Genomic DNA, 18,796 nt, shown 5'->3' on the forward strand with positions numbered 1-18,796 from the left:
ATCTTATTATAAGATTAAAATTTCATATATTTTATTTTAAAACTATTTATTCCCTACAAAACTAAAATCTGACAACAATGATTTTAAAACTATTTTATAGTTTTGTAAAAAAAATAGTTTTAATTAAAAATTTTAAGAGGTAAAATTATAGTTTTATAATAATATTTAATAGAAATATTATTAAATAAGAGTGGATGAAGCCACCCAGTCTGGTATCACATGTGTGAAGCCATGCAGGTGATGCCACCAAAACAGGAAGACTGTACTTTCTCGGAGAAGTGTATCCTACTAAGTGAAGTCACTCTAACTAGTGCCACCAAACCACTTAATCACCTAAATTGGTGATACTTTGCAAAGTGATGTCACTCATGTGAAGAGGAGTTGATTAATGTCACCAAAATCCTACATAATTTAAATCACTCACTCTCATAAATAATTTGAAAACCAACCCAAAAATGATAGTTAAAAATATTGATCCATTTTGGTAGAAATATTGCATAAGTGAAAAGAGAGAAGAATAGGAAGAGGGAGGGTGTCACAAAAGGAGGGAGAGAGGAAGAGGGAGGGGTGGGAAAATCTTAAATGGGATAAATTGGATGAAACTCATTGGTAGGCGCCAACAACAAAACTCATAGACACAATTAGTAGTTCCATACTATTTTACATAGAAAAGGAAATGGCTAATACAAATCCCACTTTTTAAGGCCTAAAAAAATCCCATTTTTTAAGGACCTTTATCCAGTCATCTAGATTTCTTTTGTTCCTATATTTTGACACTATTTATTTTAGGAAAACAAAGTTCAACTCCTTTCGGTATAGAGACAAACAATGGTTTTATCTTGCCAGATGTGAAATCTGATTTTCCCTTATCACGCGGATTCTTGATTTTCTTTTGAAAACTCTTTGATAACAACAAGGACATCGAATCCCGAACGCCACCTTAAAATATTAATACATAGAAACCACGCAACACAACACGACATTCTACATTTTACATTTTACTTTTTTTTTCTCTCATTGTATCACACGTATCACGAATCACGAATCACGTTCACGTTCATGTTTCCATTTTTTTTCTCCTCTAACCGTCAAATCCTAACCGCCAAAACGGCACCGTTTCCCTAACCGCCGACACATTTTCATAGTTGAAGTCGAAGGCTTCTCTTGTAAACATATGGAGTCTCCAAAGACGAGGCCGAAGACATGCACAAACAAGTTTCGTTTGTTCCGATGTTTCAAATCCGAGTTCCCCGACGACGTTGTTTTTCCGCCGCCGCCGCCTCGGAAGGCAAAAAGCGTCAATCCTCCTCTCTCCTACATTGTCGTGCCGGAGAAGCAGCGCACGGCGCTGCCGAGGGCGTTGTCTTCAGCTTTCGCGGCGACGAAGGGCGCCGAAGAAAACGCGAGTCGCCGGCAAAAAAAGATGGACAAAGAACATAATAACTCTCTTCGCCGGGCTCTCATGGCGGCTTTGAATCACACATCATTGGTTAGTATTCATTAATTTTCTCTCTTCCATTTCAACCAATCTTTATTCAAAATTTTAAATGTGCATGGTTGTTACAGTTATGGCTACGTTCTTGTTTCTGAAATGGCAAAAGTTTTTGGAATATATATGTTAAAAATGCAGTTTCAATGCGGTTATAGAGAGACCTCCAAAATCACTATGACTATATAATTGAATTTAACTTTTTTTTTCTTCCTTAAATCTTGTTGTGAGAAGAGAAAAAAAATTGTCCTGAATATATGACACCATTAATTTACTTTGCAAAAGTGTTCCACTATTATGCACAATCAGTTTGTGTATTTTCTTCTTCTTTATGCAAGCAACTGTTTCTTTTGATTATTTTATCATGTTCTCCATAAATTATCCATATTAGGTTTTAAAAAACGATCTTCCAGTCAAAAAGATTTTAAAAAACGATCTGTCACTTAAATTTCTGGTGCAACTTCAAGATTTTTGAAGTTACTATTTATCGCATTTGTCCATAATTAATTCCCAAATTGTGGCAAAACCACAATTATAACCAAAACTATATACTTTAAAGCCTTGATTCCCATATATACCATATAAATATTGTAAAAGGGGTTGCACGATGAAAATCCAACCTGCATTAATTATAATCCGATAATTAATTATTCCATTTTCAATTCTAATTGCAGTTTTGTGTAATTTGGTTTCGTTTAAAGGTATCAAAAGCCGTTTAATTTTTGCATTTCCGTCCTCACATTGAATTTGTACGTGCATGTTTCTGTTAACCGTTACTCATAAAAAATCTGGTTGATTAACGCCCTTTCCGTTTATTGTGTATAATAATGCTGATATGTATTACTTCATTAATTCGTTAATAAACGCATTTCTGATTATTAATCTTCCTACAGGCCAAGAAGATGAAAAGCTGCAAGAGGAAAACCAAACAGGGTTCTTACTCAAGAGAAAGCTCAATCAACTTATCAAGAATCACTTCCTCTTCTTCTAGTTCACTTGGATTCACATCATCTTCAACTACTACTTCATCCACTTTAAGCAGCACTACTTCAACAAATGCTTCGGCGTCATCCTCTGAATCGTACCTATCAAGATCCATGGCAATGGATGGAACTGGGGTGGCGAAAAATAAGCAGATTATTGGAGAAAAAGGGTATTTTGGTTCAAACATGGCTTTGAGTTTTCTTTTGATCACTAGTATTCTGGTTTTGATCATGTGGGGTAAGTGTTGTGCTATTGCTTACACCTCAATTGGGTTCTTAGTGGTGCCTAATTGTCGGAAAAGGCCTATCAAGGAGGGAGCTGTATGTGAAGAAATCGAGTTAATTTTATAGAAGACTTAGCCATAGCCTTAATTATAGCCACGTACGTAGAGGTTAATTTGATGCCTAAGTTGTAGGAGAAAATAGCAGTTTTGATTGACCAAACTCCTCTTTTTTTTTTTTTTTTTTTTTCAATTTTTTGCTTTTTCATTTTTTGAATTTGAGGCTTTAATTCAAACTGTGGCTGATTATATGTTTTGCATGTGTGTATCTACAAATATTTTTATTTATAATTTACAATAATAATAAAGGAGATTCTCTTCATTTGTTGTACATGTACATTGACTTGTAACCTTTTAATCGTTATCAACTCACCCAATTTGGTCTCCCATATAAATAACTTCACAACATTTTTTGATTCATAAAAATTAAATATAGTTATAAAAAAATTTATTATCTCGTACCCGTTCAATTAACCTCAATTTACAACATATGTTTCAAATTATACTACAAGAAAAATGCTATTTTCTAGTGACCAAAATCAGTCAATAATGCTCAATATCGGTTGGTAATATAATTTTTTTTTCCAACAAACAAAATTAAAATACATCAGTAAACAAACGTAGGTAATGTTTTCGGACGGATACTTATGTCTTATTCTAGGATATGAAGGTGGAAAGTAAAGTGCAGCAATCTTGCCCTTAATAATATTAATGGTTAATTTAGATCTTTCCAATTCATTTCAAATTGTCATCTAGATTTAGTTTTAATAAAATAAAAATATATCATTAAATAAAAACAAAAAACAATTTATGCCTCCCACACTCACATTATATTATGTTCATGTTCGTTGATTACGTTCTTCCTTTTGGGGAAAAATTTGTTTGCACCCCAGGTAGGACTCAATGATACAACAATGGGGAAAAACAATTACTAGTTAGAAAGTGTTAGATGAAATCTAACATGGTATCAGAGCCAGCTCTAACCCTGGGACCTCTCATTCGCTTCCGCTGCGACAAACACCCACCATTTGTGGTTCACGCACCAAGCCCAATAAGTGCTGGGCGTGAAGGGGGGTGTATTGGGAAAATACTCAAGTCCCACATCGGCTGCCTCAATCCTTGGAGTGCAGCTTATATACCTGTTGGGCAACTTCACTTAATGCCAATTTTAAGATGAAATCTAACGCTAGTTGAAAATTTCTATCATCACAAAATAAAAATTCTTTACACAGACAATGGTGGCGAATATATTGGTCTTCGCCCTTTTTTACTAAATCATGGTATAAGTCATCATACAACGCCACCTCATACACCTGAACATAATGGAATTTCAGAACGTCGGAATCGTCACATTGCTGAAACCGGTCTCTCTCTTCTCCATCACTCGGGCTTGCCCCTCACCTATTGGCCTCACGCCATGACCACCGCCGCTTATCTCATAAATCGCCTCCCAACTCCAATTCTTGGGTACCAATCACCCTATTCTAAATTGCTCAACATTAGTCCGGATTATCATAAGTTAAAGTGTTTTGGATGTTTGTGTTTTCCCTGGATTAAACCATATGCTAACCATAAACTTGCACCAAAGTCTGTTATGTGTGTCTTTGTAGGTTACTCGGCTGATCAACATGCATATTTGTGTCTCGATCCCACAACAGGAAGGATCTACACCTCTCGGCATGTGAAGTTCGTTGAATCTGAATTCCCGTTCAACTCCCTAGTAACTCACGCTAGTCCAAGTCCGGAGCAACAAACAGGCCCACTTCAACTCTCCATCTTACAACCCATGAACCCACCGGAAGATTCATCTCCTGCCCCTTCCTCCCCATCCATCACCAACTCCCCATATATGGCCCAGTCCTCCACCGAACCCACAAACCCCACTCAATCTCCTCCTCCAACCTCACAATCATCCCCGCAACTCTCTGCTCCACCACCCCAAACCATTGTCAACCCAAATGGAGGTGGGATCATCACTCGGTCTAAAAACAACATTATCAAACACATCCAAAAGCTTAATCTCCATGTCCAAGCCTCCTCTCCCATTGAACCCAACACCATCACCCAGGCCCTTCGCGACCCTGATTGGCGCTCAGCCATGCAAGCCGAATTTGATGCCTTACACCACAACAACACTTGGGATCTTGTCAGTCGGTCCTCTGATCAAAATTTGGTTGGCTGTAAATGGGTATTTCGAATCAAACGAAATCCAGACGGATCAATTGATCGTTACAAGGCTCGGTTAGTCGCCAAAGGGTTTCACCAACGCTCTGGTTGGGACTATACATAAACTTTTAGCCCCGTTGTTAAACCGGTGACCATTCGCATTGTCCTAACTCTTGCAGTTCGTCAAGGGTGGCCCATACGTCAGCTTGATGTCAACAATGCATTTCTTCAAGGGACACTTAAGGAGGAAGTCTTCATGATACAACCACCTGGTTTTGTCAACAAAAACTTTCCTGATCATGTTTGTCGCCTCAAAAAGGCACTCTATGGGCTGAAGCAAGCACCCCGCGCCTGGTATACGGAGCTTCGCGTATTCCTGCTCTCCCTTGGTTTTGTCAATTCCACTGCAGATGCATCTCTTTTCATCTACCAAAAACCATAGGTTACACTTTACTTATTAGTATATGTTGATGATATAATTATGACTGGAAATTCATCTGCAGAGCTGTCCAAACTCATTGCCACACTTGCTGCTCGGTTTTCGTTAAAAGATCTTGGATGTCTCAGTTATTTCTTGGGTGTCGAAGTAATTCCTTCCGCTGCAGGAATGTTTCTTTCACAAAGGAAATATATCATTGATCTGCTACATAAATCAGGCATGACAAATACAAAACCAGCATCCACTCCTTTGTCAGCGAGTGTTCAATTACTTAAGGATTCTGGTGATCTCCTACCCTCTCCAAAGGAGTACCGCACACTGGTTGGAAGCCTTCAATACTTGAGTCTTACACGTCCAGACATCGCCTTCAGCACTAACAAACTCGCACAGTTCATGCAAAATCCAAGAACGACACATTGTTCTGCACTCAAACGAGTGCTCCGATATTTGGTGGGCTCTTGTGACAAAGGAGTCTTCATCTCAGCGACTGCTCCTTTGACCTTTCATGCCTACTCGGATGCTGATTGGGTTGGTGACAAGGATGATTATGTTTCAACCACTGGTTACTTGTTGTATCTCGGTAACACTCCCATCTCCTGGAGCTCCCGCAAACAACGTTCTGTTGCTCGATCATCAACTGAAGCAGAATACAAAGCCTTGGCTGACACGGCTAGTGAACTATTATGGGTTCTTTCCTTGTTCACAGAACTTGGTCACATGCCCATTGTCAATCCAGTCATATACTGTGACAATCTTGGTGCCACAAATCTCAATGCTAATCCTGTCTTCCACTCTCGGATGAAACATATAGCTTTAGCCTACCACTTTGTCCGAGAACATGTTCAACATGGCAAGTTTCGAGTGTCTTTTGTGTCTACCGATGATCAACTTGCTGATATTCTAACAAAGCCTCTGCTTCGCCCTCGGTTCGAATCGCTACTGTCCAAGTTGCATCTCTCATCTAGATTATACAACTTGCGGGAGGATATCAATCATAATAATTAGTTTTCAATTCCTTTAATTATTTAGCCGTGCAAATCTGTGCAAATCTGTTATTTCCAATTCTGATTTGTTGAGAATTATTAGGAGATTGGTAGCTTGATTCACTACATATTAGGGTTGTTCACTTGTATATATATCACTGTAAGGTACTGAGAAACGGGTTCTCAGCAACATTTACAAATCTATTCCTCTATATGGTATCAGCCTAAACGATCCACCCATTCCCTATTTCTTCAATTAAGGATGTCGTTCCCCACCCTTGCCTCCCATGGCCAACAACAACTCCTTCATTCCCAACCCCCATGAGCCATCCAAACCCCTTGCTTGCATCACTTTCACCAATGTCACCAAACTTCTTCCCAACAATTATCTTAATTGGAAACAACAAGTTGAAGTTCTCCTTGATGGCTATGATCTCCTCCAATATCCAGATGGATCTTTTCCTGCGCCGTCAGAAACGATTCTCACCACTCCAACATCTTCGACGCCGACTCCGTCGGAAACGACCCCCACCACTGCATCACTTCCGGTAACAACTCAGAATCCTGCTTACCAAACCTGGCGTCGACAGGACCGCCTTACATATGGTGCTCTCCTCACCACTCTCTCTAATGAAGTGGCCTCCCTGGTGTCTCAAACCAAGACCTCGCATGATCTCTGGATCCTTCTCAAAAACACCTATGCCAAAGCATCTTGCAAACCTTTTCTCGGCCGCTGTCAGTGGTGCAACATCAAAGGTCATGTTCTCTCTCAGTGCAAAACCTTTCAGCAGCAGCATCCTAGTGTTCCACCGCCACCTCGTAACTCTCCGGCTCACACTGGACAGGTTCAGGTCAATACTGCAACTGTCGGCCCATCGCAACATGATTTTCTGTTTGACAGTGGAGCGACACATCACGTAACCAATGATCTCGATAATCTGGCGCTTCATCATCCGTACACTGGTCCTGACTCACTGTTTATGGGTAATGGTTCAGGTTTAAACATCACTCATTCTGGAACACTTTTACTTAATGATTTATCCTTGTCTAATGCTTTGTGTGTTCCTTCCATGAAACAAAAAATAATCTCTGTCTCTAAACTTACCCAACAAACCAACTCTGCTGTTGTTTTCCTGCCAAACTCTTTTTATGTGAAGGACTTGCAAACGGGTCACACAACCCATAAAGGCTCATGTGTGGATGGATTCTATCTCTGGCCCGCCACCTCACCCTCCGTCCACACGGTTCGAACAGAATCCTCTGCATCATGGCCTCATAGGCTTGGGCACCCTTCATTTTCTATTTTCAAATTTGTTCAGAAACATTTTTCCTTAGGCTCAAATAAATTTCCGCAATCCGATTGTAACTCGTGTCAAATTAGCAAAAGTCATAAACTTCCATTCCATGAATCCACTCTTAAATCTTGTTATCTATTAGAAATAATTTTCTCTGATGTCTGGACTTCTCCTATTTTATCAATTGATGGTCTTCGCTATTATTGCATGTTTGTTGATCATTTTACTCGTTATATTTGGCTATATCCAATGAAACGAAAATCTGATGTGCAAACTATATTTTCCCAATAGAAAGGTTCTCCTATGGAGAGATGTGTACTACTGCACTCTCTCTTTAATATTTGTTAGAATTATGAATGACTCGGATGTTAGTTTTTTTTTTTTTTGTTATTTATGAATTGTAAAAAACTACAGAAGTTGCGCGATAACCACTCCGACACGTCCACCCCATATATGAGTTTTGATATTCTTAAAAATCATCAAGAGCTATTTTTGAATTGTAAAACAAAATAATTCGGATTATGTAATAGAAAAATCATATCCATATATTAATTAGGTATAATGTGAGATGAGGAAAACAATTGAGTTTTAAAATAAAATAAGAGTAAAGCAAATAGTTTGGATTTTTTTTTTTTTGTGTTTCGTTATATTGTCTTTCAATTCATTAGTTTAGATATCAATTCCACTTACGATGCATGAATGTTGTTTAATTTTTTTTTTCATATGATAAAAATGAATACGAGTTAATAATTAATATTGTAATATATTTATATTTTTAGTTATGTACATGTAATATTAATGATTAATTTGTTTATTAACTATTAAAATTATTTTTTTTAATAATTACTCATTTTAATGGAGACACATCTAAAATTAAGGAGTAGAATTGTAGAGGTGAAAATAATAGTATTTAACAAAACGTAGGAAGAAGAGAAAAAAAAGTAAAGCAAGAAAATTGATAAAAAAAAATATTGTTTAAATATGATCATTCTCTTGAAGAGTGTGTGTAATATATTTTTATATTTTTTAGTTAATATTTATTAGAAAATATAAAATTAAGAGTCAAGCTTATTAATTAAATATGAAATAAGATGCTGGATCATAACCGTATAATTTGTAAACAAATTTCAATAAATAATAGTAAAATAGTTAGATGATGCTATATTATAACATTTTTTTCTATCGTCTTTTGCAATTTCTTTATTATCAAATTTCAAATATTACTATTAGCTCGTGCTTCGGCACAGACAACTATCTAGTATTTACAAATAACAGGGTATAAAAAAGAAAAAAATAGTTTAATGATGTAAAAGAGAAAGATTAAAATTTTAATTTATAAATAAATATAATAATTGTAAAACGCAATAGTAAGCTCATGTTTGTAAAAATACATAAAAAAACGTGGACGGCAGGATTCGAACCTGCGCGGGCAGAGCCCACATGATTTCTAGTCATGCCCGATAACCACTCCGGCACGTCCACCAGACATGCTTTTTGATATTATTCTTTTATATAACGTTTAACTAATAGCTTTTGCCTTTGGTTGTGTCCATTTTTAGCGTACTAAGAATAATACGGACAATATTAGCAATTTCAAGGCTATATATCCCCAAATAAAAAGACAAAACCACATATTTAAAAATCATCAAGAGCTATTTTTGAATTGTAAAACAAAATGATTCGGATTATGTAATAGAAAATCATATCCATATATTAATCAGGTATAATGTGAGATGAGGAAAACAATTGACTTTTAAGATAAAATAAGAGTAAAGCAAATGGTTTAGATTTTTTTTTTCTTAGGTTATATTGTCTTTCAATTCATTAGTTCATATATCAATCCTACTTGCCATGCATGAATTTTGTTGGTTAAAATTTTTTTATATGATAAAAATGAATATGAGTTAATAATTAGTATTTTAATACATTCCTATTTTTTTTATTTATGTACACGTAATATTAATGATTAATTGTTTATTAACCATTATTTTTTTAAATTACTAATTTTAATGGAGACACATATAAAATTAAGGAGTAAAATTGTAGAGGTGAAAATAATAGTATGTAGCAAAATGTAGGAAGAAGAGAAAAAAAAAAAGTAAAGCAAGAAAATTGATAAAAAAAAATATTGTTTAAATATGATCATTCTCTTGAAGAGTGTGAGTAATATATTTTTATATTTTTTAGTTAATATTTATTAAAAATTATAAAATTAAGAGGCAAGCTCATTAATTAAATATGAAATAAGATGCTCGATCATAACCTTATAATTTGTAAACAAATTTCAATAAATAATAATAAAATTGTTAGATAATGCTATATTATTAACATTTTTTCTATCATCTTTGCAAATTGCATTTAATAATATCACCGAAAAATTAGGTGAGATTGGATAAAGCAGAATCTTTCAGCTGCATGCAGTTAATAATCATCATGCATTAGATTGTCCTTTTCATGTGCCAAAATTTGTCCAGAACTTTAGCTTTCCTGTATCAATTCAGACATTCATTCATTTTGCCGTGTGCTCCGAATTTTTTTTTCATTCTCCGTCACAATCACCCTCATGTTTAAATAATTATAATTAGTGTGCATAAGATATAAGTTATCGGGTCATAATAACACTAGAATGATAAACTTTAAATTTTTTTTTGTCTTTAAATCACATTTAGTCATCCAATTAATCTTCAAATGTGTATTTTATCAAACCAAATTACTATTAATTTTTTAAAAAAAGTGAACACTTAATTTATTCCTTAAAATTGATTATTTGACCCAATTTAGTTTTTGAAGAAAAATAAAGTTACCAAATGCTCCCTTAACATTATAAATATAGAACACTTTTATCCTTTAGCTATTTTTCTTCTATTTATAAGTAAACAATTAATCCCCAAAAAGTGAATATGCATTAATTTTTTTTAAAACTTATTAAAAAAAGAGGAAAAAAATTATACACTACCGTGTAAATTTTTTTTTTTACATAATCATATACAATTATAATATTTTATCAAAATTTCAATATATAACTATTAATTTTTTTAAAAAAAATACTTATAAATCTAGTATTACCTTTCTTCTAACTCCAAAACTTCCAAATGGGGGGTTTGTCACGTGACAGACAGGTAACAAAACATTGATTCTAGTATTACCTTTTTGGGTCTTGATAATTATGTGCTCGTAGGACTTTAGTTAAAAAATTAAAATATAAAAATATTTACGGCAGAGATGATAGAAAAGCGTAAAATAAGTTATAAATAATATAATTTTATATATTTCAATAATTTTTTTTAAATTTCTTAATCAATATTTTAAAAATACTAGTTAATATTTTTCTGCCTTTCTTAAAAGGTATGACTTATAAGTTTCTCTTGTACTCTCCAATGGCACCACCACTTCACTTTCTCTTCAGAATTCATACATTAGCAACATGGGCCACTAACAAGATCAGAAGTAACCCTACAGTGGGCCCATCAGGTAGGCCCAACCCATAGAACACAGCCCAACTCGTTGGTTATTCCCCTTTCCTCCATCCGACTTTATTTATTCACCTAAGAATGTCTCTCGTCACTTTCCTAAATACACACACAAAACCGGTTCCTCTCTTAACCCTCTGAAAGCCAAAAGAGAAAAAAAAAATGCAGCCCCACCAGAACCCTCCCGCACTGGATTCCGACCCGCAGCTCCCGCAGATCAAAATCCACCACCCTGCCTCCCCACGCCACCATCACCCTTCCTCCGCCGGCGCCGCGACCCCCACCCCCACCGCCGGCGCGCGTCGCAAAATCGGCGTGGCCGTCGACCTCTCCGACGAGAGCGCCTACGCGGTCCGCTGGGCCGTGCAGCACTACATCCGCCCCGGCGACGCCGTGATCCTGCTCCACGTCAGCGCTACCAACGTCCTCTTCGGCGCCGACTGGGGCTCCATCGACCTCTCCATCAACACCGACCCCAACTCCGACGAGGATGCCGTCAGCGCCGTCAACAACAGCAACGACCACAACAGCAAGCGCAAGCTGGAGGACGACTTCGACGCCTTTACGGCGTCCAAGGCGGCGGATCTCGCGAAACCGTTACGGGAATTGCAGATTCCGTTCAAGATCCATATCGTGAAGGATCATGACATGAAGGAGAGGCTTTGCTTGGAGGTGGAGAGGCTTGGGCTGAGTGCTGTTATTATGGGGAGTAGAGGCTTTGGCGCTGTGAGGCGTGGCAGCGATGGGAAGCTTGGGAGTGTTAGTGATTACTGCGTTCATCACTGTGTTTGTCCTGTTGTGGTGGTGCGTTATCCCGATGATAAGGATGCGGTCGCGGCGGCCACCACGGCCGAGCCCGTGGTGGCGGTCAAGGACGGAGACGAGGGCGAGGCCGTCGTCCAGCCGGTGCCGCATAAGAAAGGTTAGGAGCTTTGAGGTTATTGATTAAAAGTTGTGATCAAGGTTTTAAATTGTGGTTGAATAGAGAAATGCTCTAACTTTCAACACAAGCCAATACTTGATGGAAATTATGATTTTTTTTTTTGCTACTACTACTTAAGAAAGTTTAGAGGTTTTGGCTTTTGTGGTATTTGATTGATTGAAGTTGTAATCAAGGTTTTAAATTGCGGCCGCGGTTTTGTGCTGTTTGTTGATAGAGAAATGTTGGCAATACAATCTCTAACACACAACACACTTTTGAACACGTTTCTATTATTGGCTGAAATTTATTTGGAATTACAATTTTTTTTTTGGTCCTGCTTATCTAATGAGTCTCTTCGATTTTTTGTATTTTTCAAGCAATTTTGTATGTGTTAGAAGGAGTGTTTTGTTAGTGCAGCCCGTCTTGATATTGCAGACAAATGCATGCGGCTGATGCAGGTCACAATTGCAGTCGTGGACACCCCAAAGAAACGAAATACAAAACTTTGACCTTGCGGTCAAAGTGACAAACTTTCATTTAGAACCATGCTAGAATCATCGTGGTTGCAGACTGTTTAAAGCCTTGCTTGTACATATTGGAATATAGCAAGGTTTCAAAGAGGTCTGTGATCTCAATTTTTACTGCAATGACAAGTTTTTGGACTCTCTGCCACCATGCTGCCACAAATTTAAGGGACCACAAATTTAAAATCTTGGAATGTTATGGATTGATGTGATACAGATAGCTTGGTGATTTTGTTGAATAGAGTGATGACAAGTGCATCTTGATTAGGGTTTTGGTTTTGGTTGACCCTTGGGCTTGGAGTTTGTGTAGTGTGGAGATTTTGGATATTTTGGGTTCTACTATCTTGTGTTACAAATAAAGGGGTGAGGTTTTGGTTATAGTGACTTTATGATAGAGTTTTTTTAGGGATTGAGGCGGTTTCTATTTTGATTTTTTTTTTGGGTGGATTGTTTGAATCCATGTTAGTAGTGAGGAGTGAGTTGCTGCTGTGGTTCAAGAATCAAATGTGGATGGTGTTTTGAGTGAAATGATGGGGGTTTGATGTTGTGGATGTGTTTTATTTCTAAAAAAGGTTATTGTATGGTTTGTCTTGATGGCAAATGCAGCCAAATTGTTCATGAATTGATCAGACTAGGTATTCCATAAATCTTGCTTTCTGCCAAGGAGGCACATTACACTAGAATTGTATTCCTTCTGGTTCATGGCATGTCTAAGTCTGTTATGGCTAACTGTTGTGTGTACAGCAGTGATGTCTATAAGAGGAATCCCTGCCTGCTGTGGTCCCCTGTCGACATTTCTTTCTGCAATGTGTTGGAAATTTGGAAAATACGATATTATTAAGTTACTAAACTTATCATTCATTGTACATGTTTGATAAACATCTTGTTAGCTTGTTCTGGATTCAGAGTAAATATGAGTTAGTGTGAATTTTTAACAAACATTGTTAAATAATTTGTTTTTTTTCTTCTCATTTTCTGAGGGAAGTATGAAACCCATGATGATCAATAAACATTGGTTGTGTATGGTTTTCCACTTTTCTTTTGTAATTCTATCTCAATACAGCATTTGATGAGTTTTCCCAGAGAATGATGAAATACATGGCTCAGCATGTTTGTCTAGTTTTGTTTGCATTTTTTTGTTGATTTTGTCATGTATACTATATGCAATAAATCAGCTATGGATGATGGATGAAAACTGGATAGTTTCTGTTTAATAGGAATATTTAATGTATTTCTGCCTTCTGGGATTGAATATTGATTCCATAAATTAGATTCTTAAAAAATCATTTTAAGTATACTTTGCTTATTTTTGGAGTCTTCCAACAGATCAATGTTATTTTGTATATTCCACTTGTGATGTTGAATTGTTGTTATTTGGTTTTCTACTTCATTGATGTGTAAATCATTTATGCTGGTTGTGAAATTGAAAATTAACTTCATATTTGTTGGTTGCTTTGGGCAGAGGATTAGTTGGAGCCAACTCATCACTTCAACCCTATCTCTGAAGGTATGCTCTCAGCCCCCTTTTGTACCTACTTTGAGCATTTGAATGTAAAATGAATTTGTTTTATATTTGTCCATGGATGGGGGGTCACACTCTTTATTATTTTTGTTTGGGCCCCTAATACTTGCTGACTTTTAGTTAATTACTATTGACTATTGATGTTTTTGTTTAAGCTTTCCTATGAAATATCCTCATAAATCTCATGCATCTTAATTCCCCCTTGTTTTCCCCCCCACTGGATTACAGAGTGTTTCTGATCCGAAGAGATAGGTGGAAATATGGTTGTAGAGTGCTCTCTTTCTCTTCCTGTCAGGTTGTACTTAGAGCATTTCCTGCATATGAACTGTGGAAAGATTATGGATGATTTTGTATGGCTTGATATGATCTCGGTTCCATTAGGCTTTGGACGATTGTTTTTAGTTCCGAAGTGGTCTATACTCTTTCATTTAGATGTACAAGTTTGCCTGTGACTGTTTTTGGGGTTATTTTCTTCCCATATGATGTGGGAAATCGGATTATCATGACGAGCACTTGTTTAATGTTCACAATGACGATATTTCAGTGAATGGTGGTAGTCACAAGTCAATCGTTGAAACAGTTAACGAATTGGATTTTTTATTTTTCTGGATATAATCTATTTGTAAATGGGAATCTATAGGGCAGTTTTATAGACACAAAACCTTGGCTTGGGTAGATTTAAAGGTTTTTTGTTTGAATATGATATTGATTTTAATTATATGATTCCAATGGAATTTGGAGATTATTTGAGGTGAATATAGTTTATAAGACTTCCTTTTTAAAAAGAGTTTTACAAGACTGCCAAATAGTAGTCACTCGACATTAACGAATTAGTTAATGAGATTTTAATTAAGTATTTCTAATTTTAGACTTTTTGCTAATGACTGAAGTATATTAATTTTTGTAATGTACTCAACTATTATCATACATTTTTATTTTGTAAATAATAAGCTTTATATTTTAATTTAATTTGATTAAAATTTGAAATTTCATCATTGGTTTCTATCGAAAAATATGGTTGTTTCTGATAACCAAGGTATAAATTTTTGGCTTAATTGTATTTTTATACCTCTATTTTTTATTTTTGGTAAATTTTATGATCAACAAATTAATTTGACATATTTTATTCTCAATTTTTAAGAGATTTGCAAATTTTATTTTCTGCCATTTATTCATTAGTAAAATTAATAGTTGGGGTAATTTCTTTAAAAAACTAAAAAGTTAGGAGTAAATTTGTCAAAAAATTAATAAAATTGGCATAAAATTTGTCCAAAAAAATTGGGATAAAAAGAACTAAGTAAAATTTACAGGTAAAATATATCAAATTAATTTGTTGGGAATAAAAATTATCAAAAATTTAAAAATTTAAGATAAAAAATCCAATTAAGTCTAGATTTTTTTTTTTTTTTTTTGTATACATACATCAACAACGAGTGAAGGAGGTTTTTTCAAATTCAGAAGAAAATAATAGTTTTGTAATTATTATTCAAGTGCAAACTTTCGGTTTGTGGTGATCTGGTGGATATCGGAGGAAACATACAGATGCAATGGTGGATATCAAGGTTTGACGGTGATGGTGACACTTGCAAGGTTTACATCACATAATTTAATAAAGAATGTAGAAGAATAAAGAGGTGAAAATGAAATAAAAACGTACTTTTAACATTGACATTGAGATAATATAATCATCTAATTTCCCAGCAATTGATTCGCAGGTTCGTTCTTTTTATGTCAATTTCATTATTTAAGGCAACAACTATGTACTAGTAGACATCCATTAAGCATATCAAGTGAAGGAAAATAAGTAATCATGAAAAAAAAATAAACCAACTATTATTATGAACTAGTTTAATAAGATTAGAACAAACATATATAGCAACAATATATATGTTCTTAAAGCTATTTGGAGACGGACTGGTCCTCAATGTATTCGTATTCATCTTCGGAAAGTGGTTAAAGAGGGCTTGATGACTAATGTTCAACGTCAAAAGCCAACTTTGACTAATGATAATGGTTGCTTGGGCTATTGTATCTTACACCCTTATTATTGTATCTTGCACTTCACATTGCATTCCAAAAAGTTCATTTGGGAATATGAATTTACATTTCAGAATGATAGAAGGTGTCCGGTGCAATAGCAGAAGTGCAAGATATAAATGTCGGTTGCCTGTTGTGTGGTTCTGGTCCCCCTTTTAAAAACATTTTCTTGCTAAATTACATGTTAGGATTTTTCAATTTTTTGTTATTCGTTGGATTCACTTTTCATGCAATTTTTACTATATTTATCACCTTTTTTTTATTTAATCATTAATTAGGTTTTATTTTTTTTATGTAAATGAATCTAATGGAATAATTTTAATGCCTCAAATTAGTCAAAAATGGGTTCAAAATTGCCTCCCAAAAATTAAAAACAATCATTATTTTGGAAAAATTATTTTGACTCACTTTAAAAAAAATTAAATTAGAGCTTCTAAAACATAAAGGATCAAATTAAACAAAAATTAAAACATAAAAGACCATGTAATTTAACTTTTTTTTTTACCAACAAACCTTTTTAAGTATGTAATTGTCAAAACTAAAAAAAGGTGGCAGAAGGTATATCGAAGTGCATTGTTGGTGGCTCATGTCTCATGTAAGTGGTGAATAATGGTAAAATAAAGGTTGTCAGAACCGAATTGGACTACCTGGTTTAACTGAGAATCGATGGCTTATCCGATCGATTTAACCCCCAAAATTAATGTGTAATTGAATCGGTCATGAATCATAGAAACAAGTTAAAAATAGTCAAAATCGCTAAAAGCTGGTGGTTAAACTGATTTTGACGATTTGATTGTAATCACAATTTGTTTATTTTTATTTTTGCTGATTGATTTTATTTGTTATTGTTCAACTTAAATCCGCAGTTGCAAATGAATTTTATTTGCCATTATTGAACTTAAAATATATCAAGGGGTCTAGGTTTAATTCCTACAAATAAAAAAAATTTAAAAATATTATGATGTATTAGATTTACTTTCATATATAACTTATTTTTGTTATATATTATGATTTATTGCCGATTTGAAGTGAAGTTTAATTTTTAATATTATAAATTTATGCATGTTATTTTTGTTTAATATTCTTAATGAATTGTATAAATTTTTTTAAAAAATAGTATTTTATTAAAATCAATTCATTCTCTATTGATCCATTGAACTTTGAACCACTGAATCCGGTGATAAGTCTGATTCTGATAACATTGGGTAAAATAAGGGTGTAACTTTAAAATGTATTCATTAGAAAGAAAATAAATTAATGAGAAATACAAAGAGAGAAATATAATATGCGACAATAGGTAAGTGATAGAGTATACTCAGTAGTATAAGACAATTGATTGCTGAAACAAAACTTATCAATTTTAAAGGAAAATAATCGATTTTTTTTGTCGTTATTTTATATAAGGCGATAATCGATTTTGAACGAAAACAATTGATTGTTTTCCGTAAAAACACAATAACTGTTTAACTCTTACTCACTTTTACGAAGAAATAAAAAATATGAGACGTCTTTTCATTTTTTCCCCTCCACTATTTCATCTACCAAACACCCTTCTCCATCATTCCTTTATCTCCATTTTTTCAACCCAACGAAGCATAAGATTAATTTAATAGAAGAAAAGTAACTTGACAATTAAAATAACAACAATTCATTATCTAAGTATCACATTCTTAATGAAATTCAAACCCCAGCTTACAATATATTATGTTATTCAGTACCTAAAAATGAACGACCGGATAACCTAATTAAGCTACATGGCATGCATACATTCGATTCAACGTCAGCAGCCCACAATTCCCTTCATCATGCGCACTGTCCCAAAAGGGGAAGAAGGAAAAGATAAGGCAAAGTCCAAACAAGAATATAGAACCCAATTTGCTTTCTAGTTAGGTCCACACTGTCACCTACCTTATGTAGAAAAGTCCATCCAATTTGCTTTCTACATACTTATATACACCCGTCCAATTTGCTTTCTTTTTTATTTTTTATTTCCTAAATTAAATCTATCATTCATTAAACTTAATCATGCTTAAGTCGAGTATAATTATGATAAAACTCTGCGTATAAATATTTAACGTAATTATATATTTAAAATTTAAATATAAAATTTATGATTAAACTAAGATAATCTTATATCAATCGATTCGTTATATTCAATTTGCTTTCTATTTTTTCCACACATGCATTGCTTTGATCTCACTTTGTAGCCAATGCCAAATGTATGGCTATACCAAAGCCAAAACAGAAACAACTCTTCAACTCCCACGTGTTTTACTCAGAATTTTATCCCCATCATCCCCCTCCCCCGTGCTAAACAGGTTCACTCGTATATGAACAATTGCACTATATATGCCACTAGAAAATAGAAATCAAATCAGGAAGCTAAATCTACCAGAAATTGAAGTTGACTTATATCATCATCAACACTGCATATTTCCATTCAAGTTTGGTTTGATTCAACACAACCCTTACCACCTAATCCACCTTTTGCGTCTTCCACAATTTCCCTGATCAACTCGATGCCTCTTCGGTTATAAAATAAAATAAAACTCCATGCCTCTTCAATTGCCCGAAGGCCGAAGATGCTCAATAGTTGAGTTCTATAATTTTGGTATAATAAATGAATATAACATGACAAGTTTTATGTCTTAAATTAGCCTAAAATTATTTAAAATAGTGTCCTAA

At 34.7% G+C, this 18,796-nt stretch overlaps 2 protein-coding genes and 1 non-coding gene across 4 annotated transcripts; 2 read left to right on the plus strand and 1 right to left on the minus strand.

Annotated features, from left to right (window-relative positions):
• The first annotated feature begins 1,162 nt into the window (after window positions 1-1,162).
• LOC121174981 (osteocalcin 2) lies at window positions 1,163-3,075 on the plus strand. The gene is made up of 2 exons (XM_041016096.1): window positions 1,163-1,489; window positions 2,383-3,075. The coding sequence occupies exons 1-2, from the start codon at window positions 1,175-1,177 to the stop codon at window positions 2,821-2,823; spliced, it is 756 nt and encodes a 251-aa protein (XP_040872030.1). The 5' UTR covers window positions 1,163-1,174; the 3' UTR covers window positions 2,824-3,075.
• A 5,961-nt stretch (window positions 3,076-9,036) lies between these two features.
• On the minus strand, window positions 9,037-9,118 carry TRNAS-AGA (transfer RNA serine (anticodon AGA)). Its single transcript has one exon. It is a non-coding gene; the product is annotated as a tRNA-Ser (tRNA).
• A 2,048-nt stretch (window positions 9,119-11,166) lies between these two features.
• Window positions 11,167-14,622, plus strand: LOC100817735 (universal stress protein PHOS32). Of its 2 annotated transcripts, none has more exons than XM_003527236.5 (3): window positions 11,167-12,028; window positions 14,015-14,059; window positions 14,303-14,622. In XM_003527236.5, the coding sequence occupies exons 1-2, from the start codon at window positions 11,269-11,271 to the stop codon at window positions 14,020-14,022; spliced, it is 768 nt and encodes a 255-aa protein (XP_003527284.1). In that variant the 5' UTR covers window positions 11,167-11,268; the 3' UTR covers window positions 14,023-14,059; window positions 14,303-14,622. The 2 variants fall into 2 exon arrangements, 1 of the variants encoding a protein (XP_003527284.1); XR_005891857.1 differs by having other exon boundaries at window positions 11,181-12,028; window positions 12,487-14,059.
• Window positions 14,623-18,796: the final 4,174 nt, after the last annotated feature.

Source organism: Glycine max, chromosome 6 (genome assembly GCF_000004515.6).
Source record: "Glycine max cultivar Williams 82 chromosome 6, Glycine_max_v4.0, whole genome shotgun sequence".
NCBI classification, from domain to species: domain Eukaryota; kingdom Viridiplantae; phylum Streptophyta; class Magnoliopsida; order Fabales; family Fabaceae; genus Glycine; species Glycine max.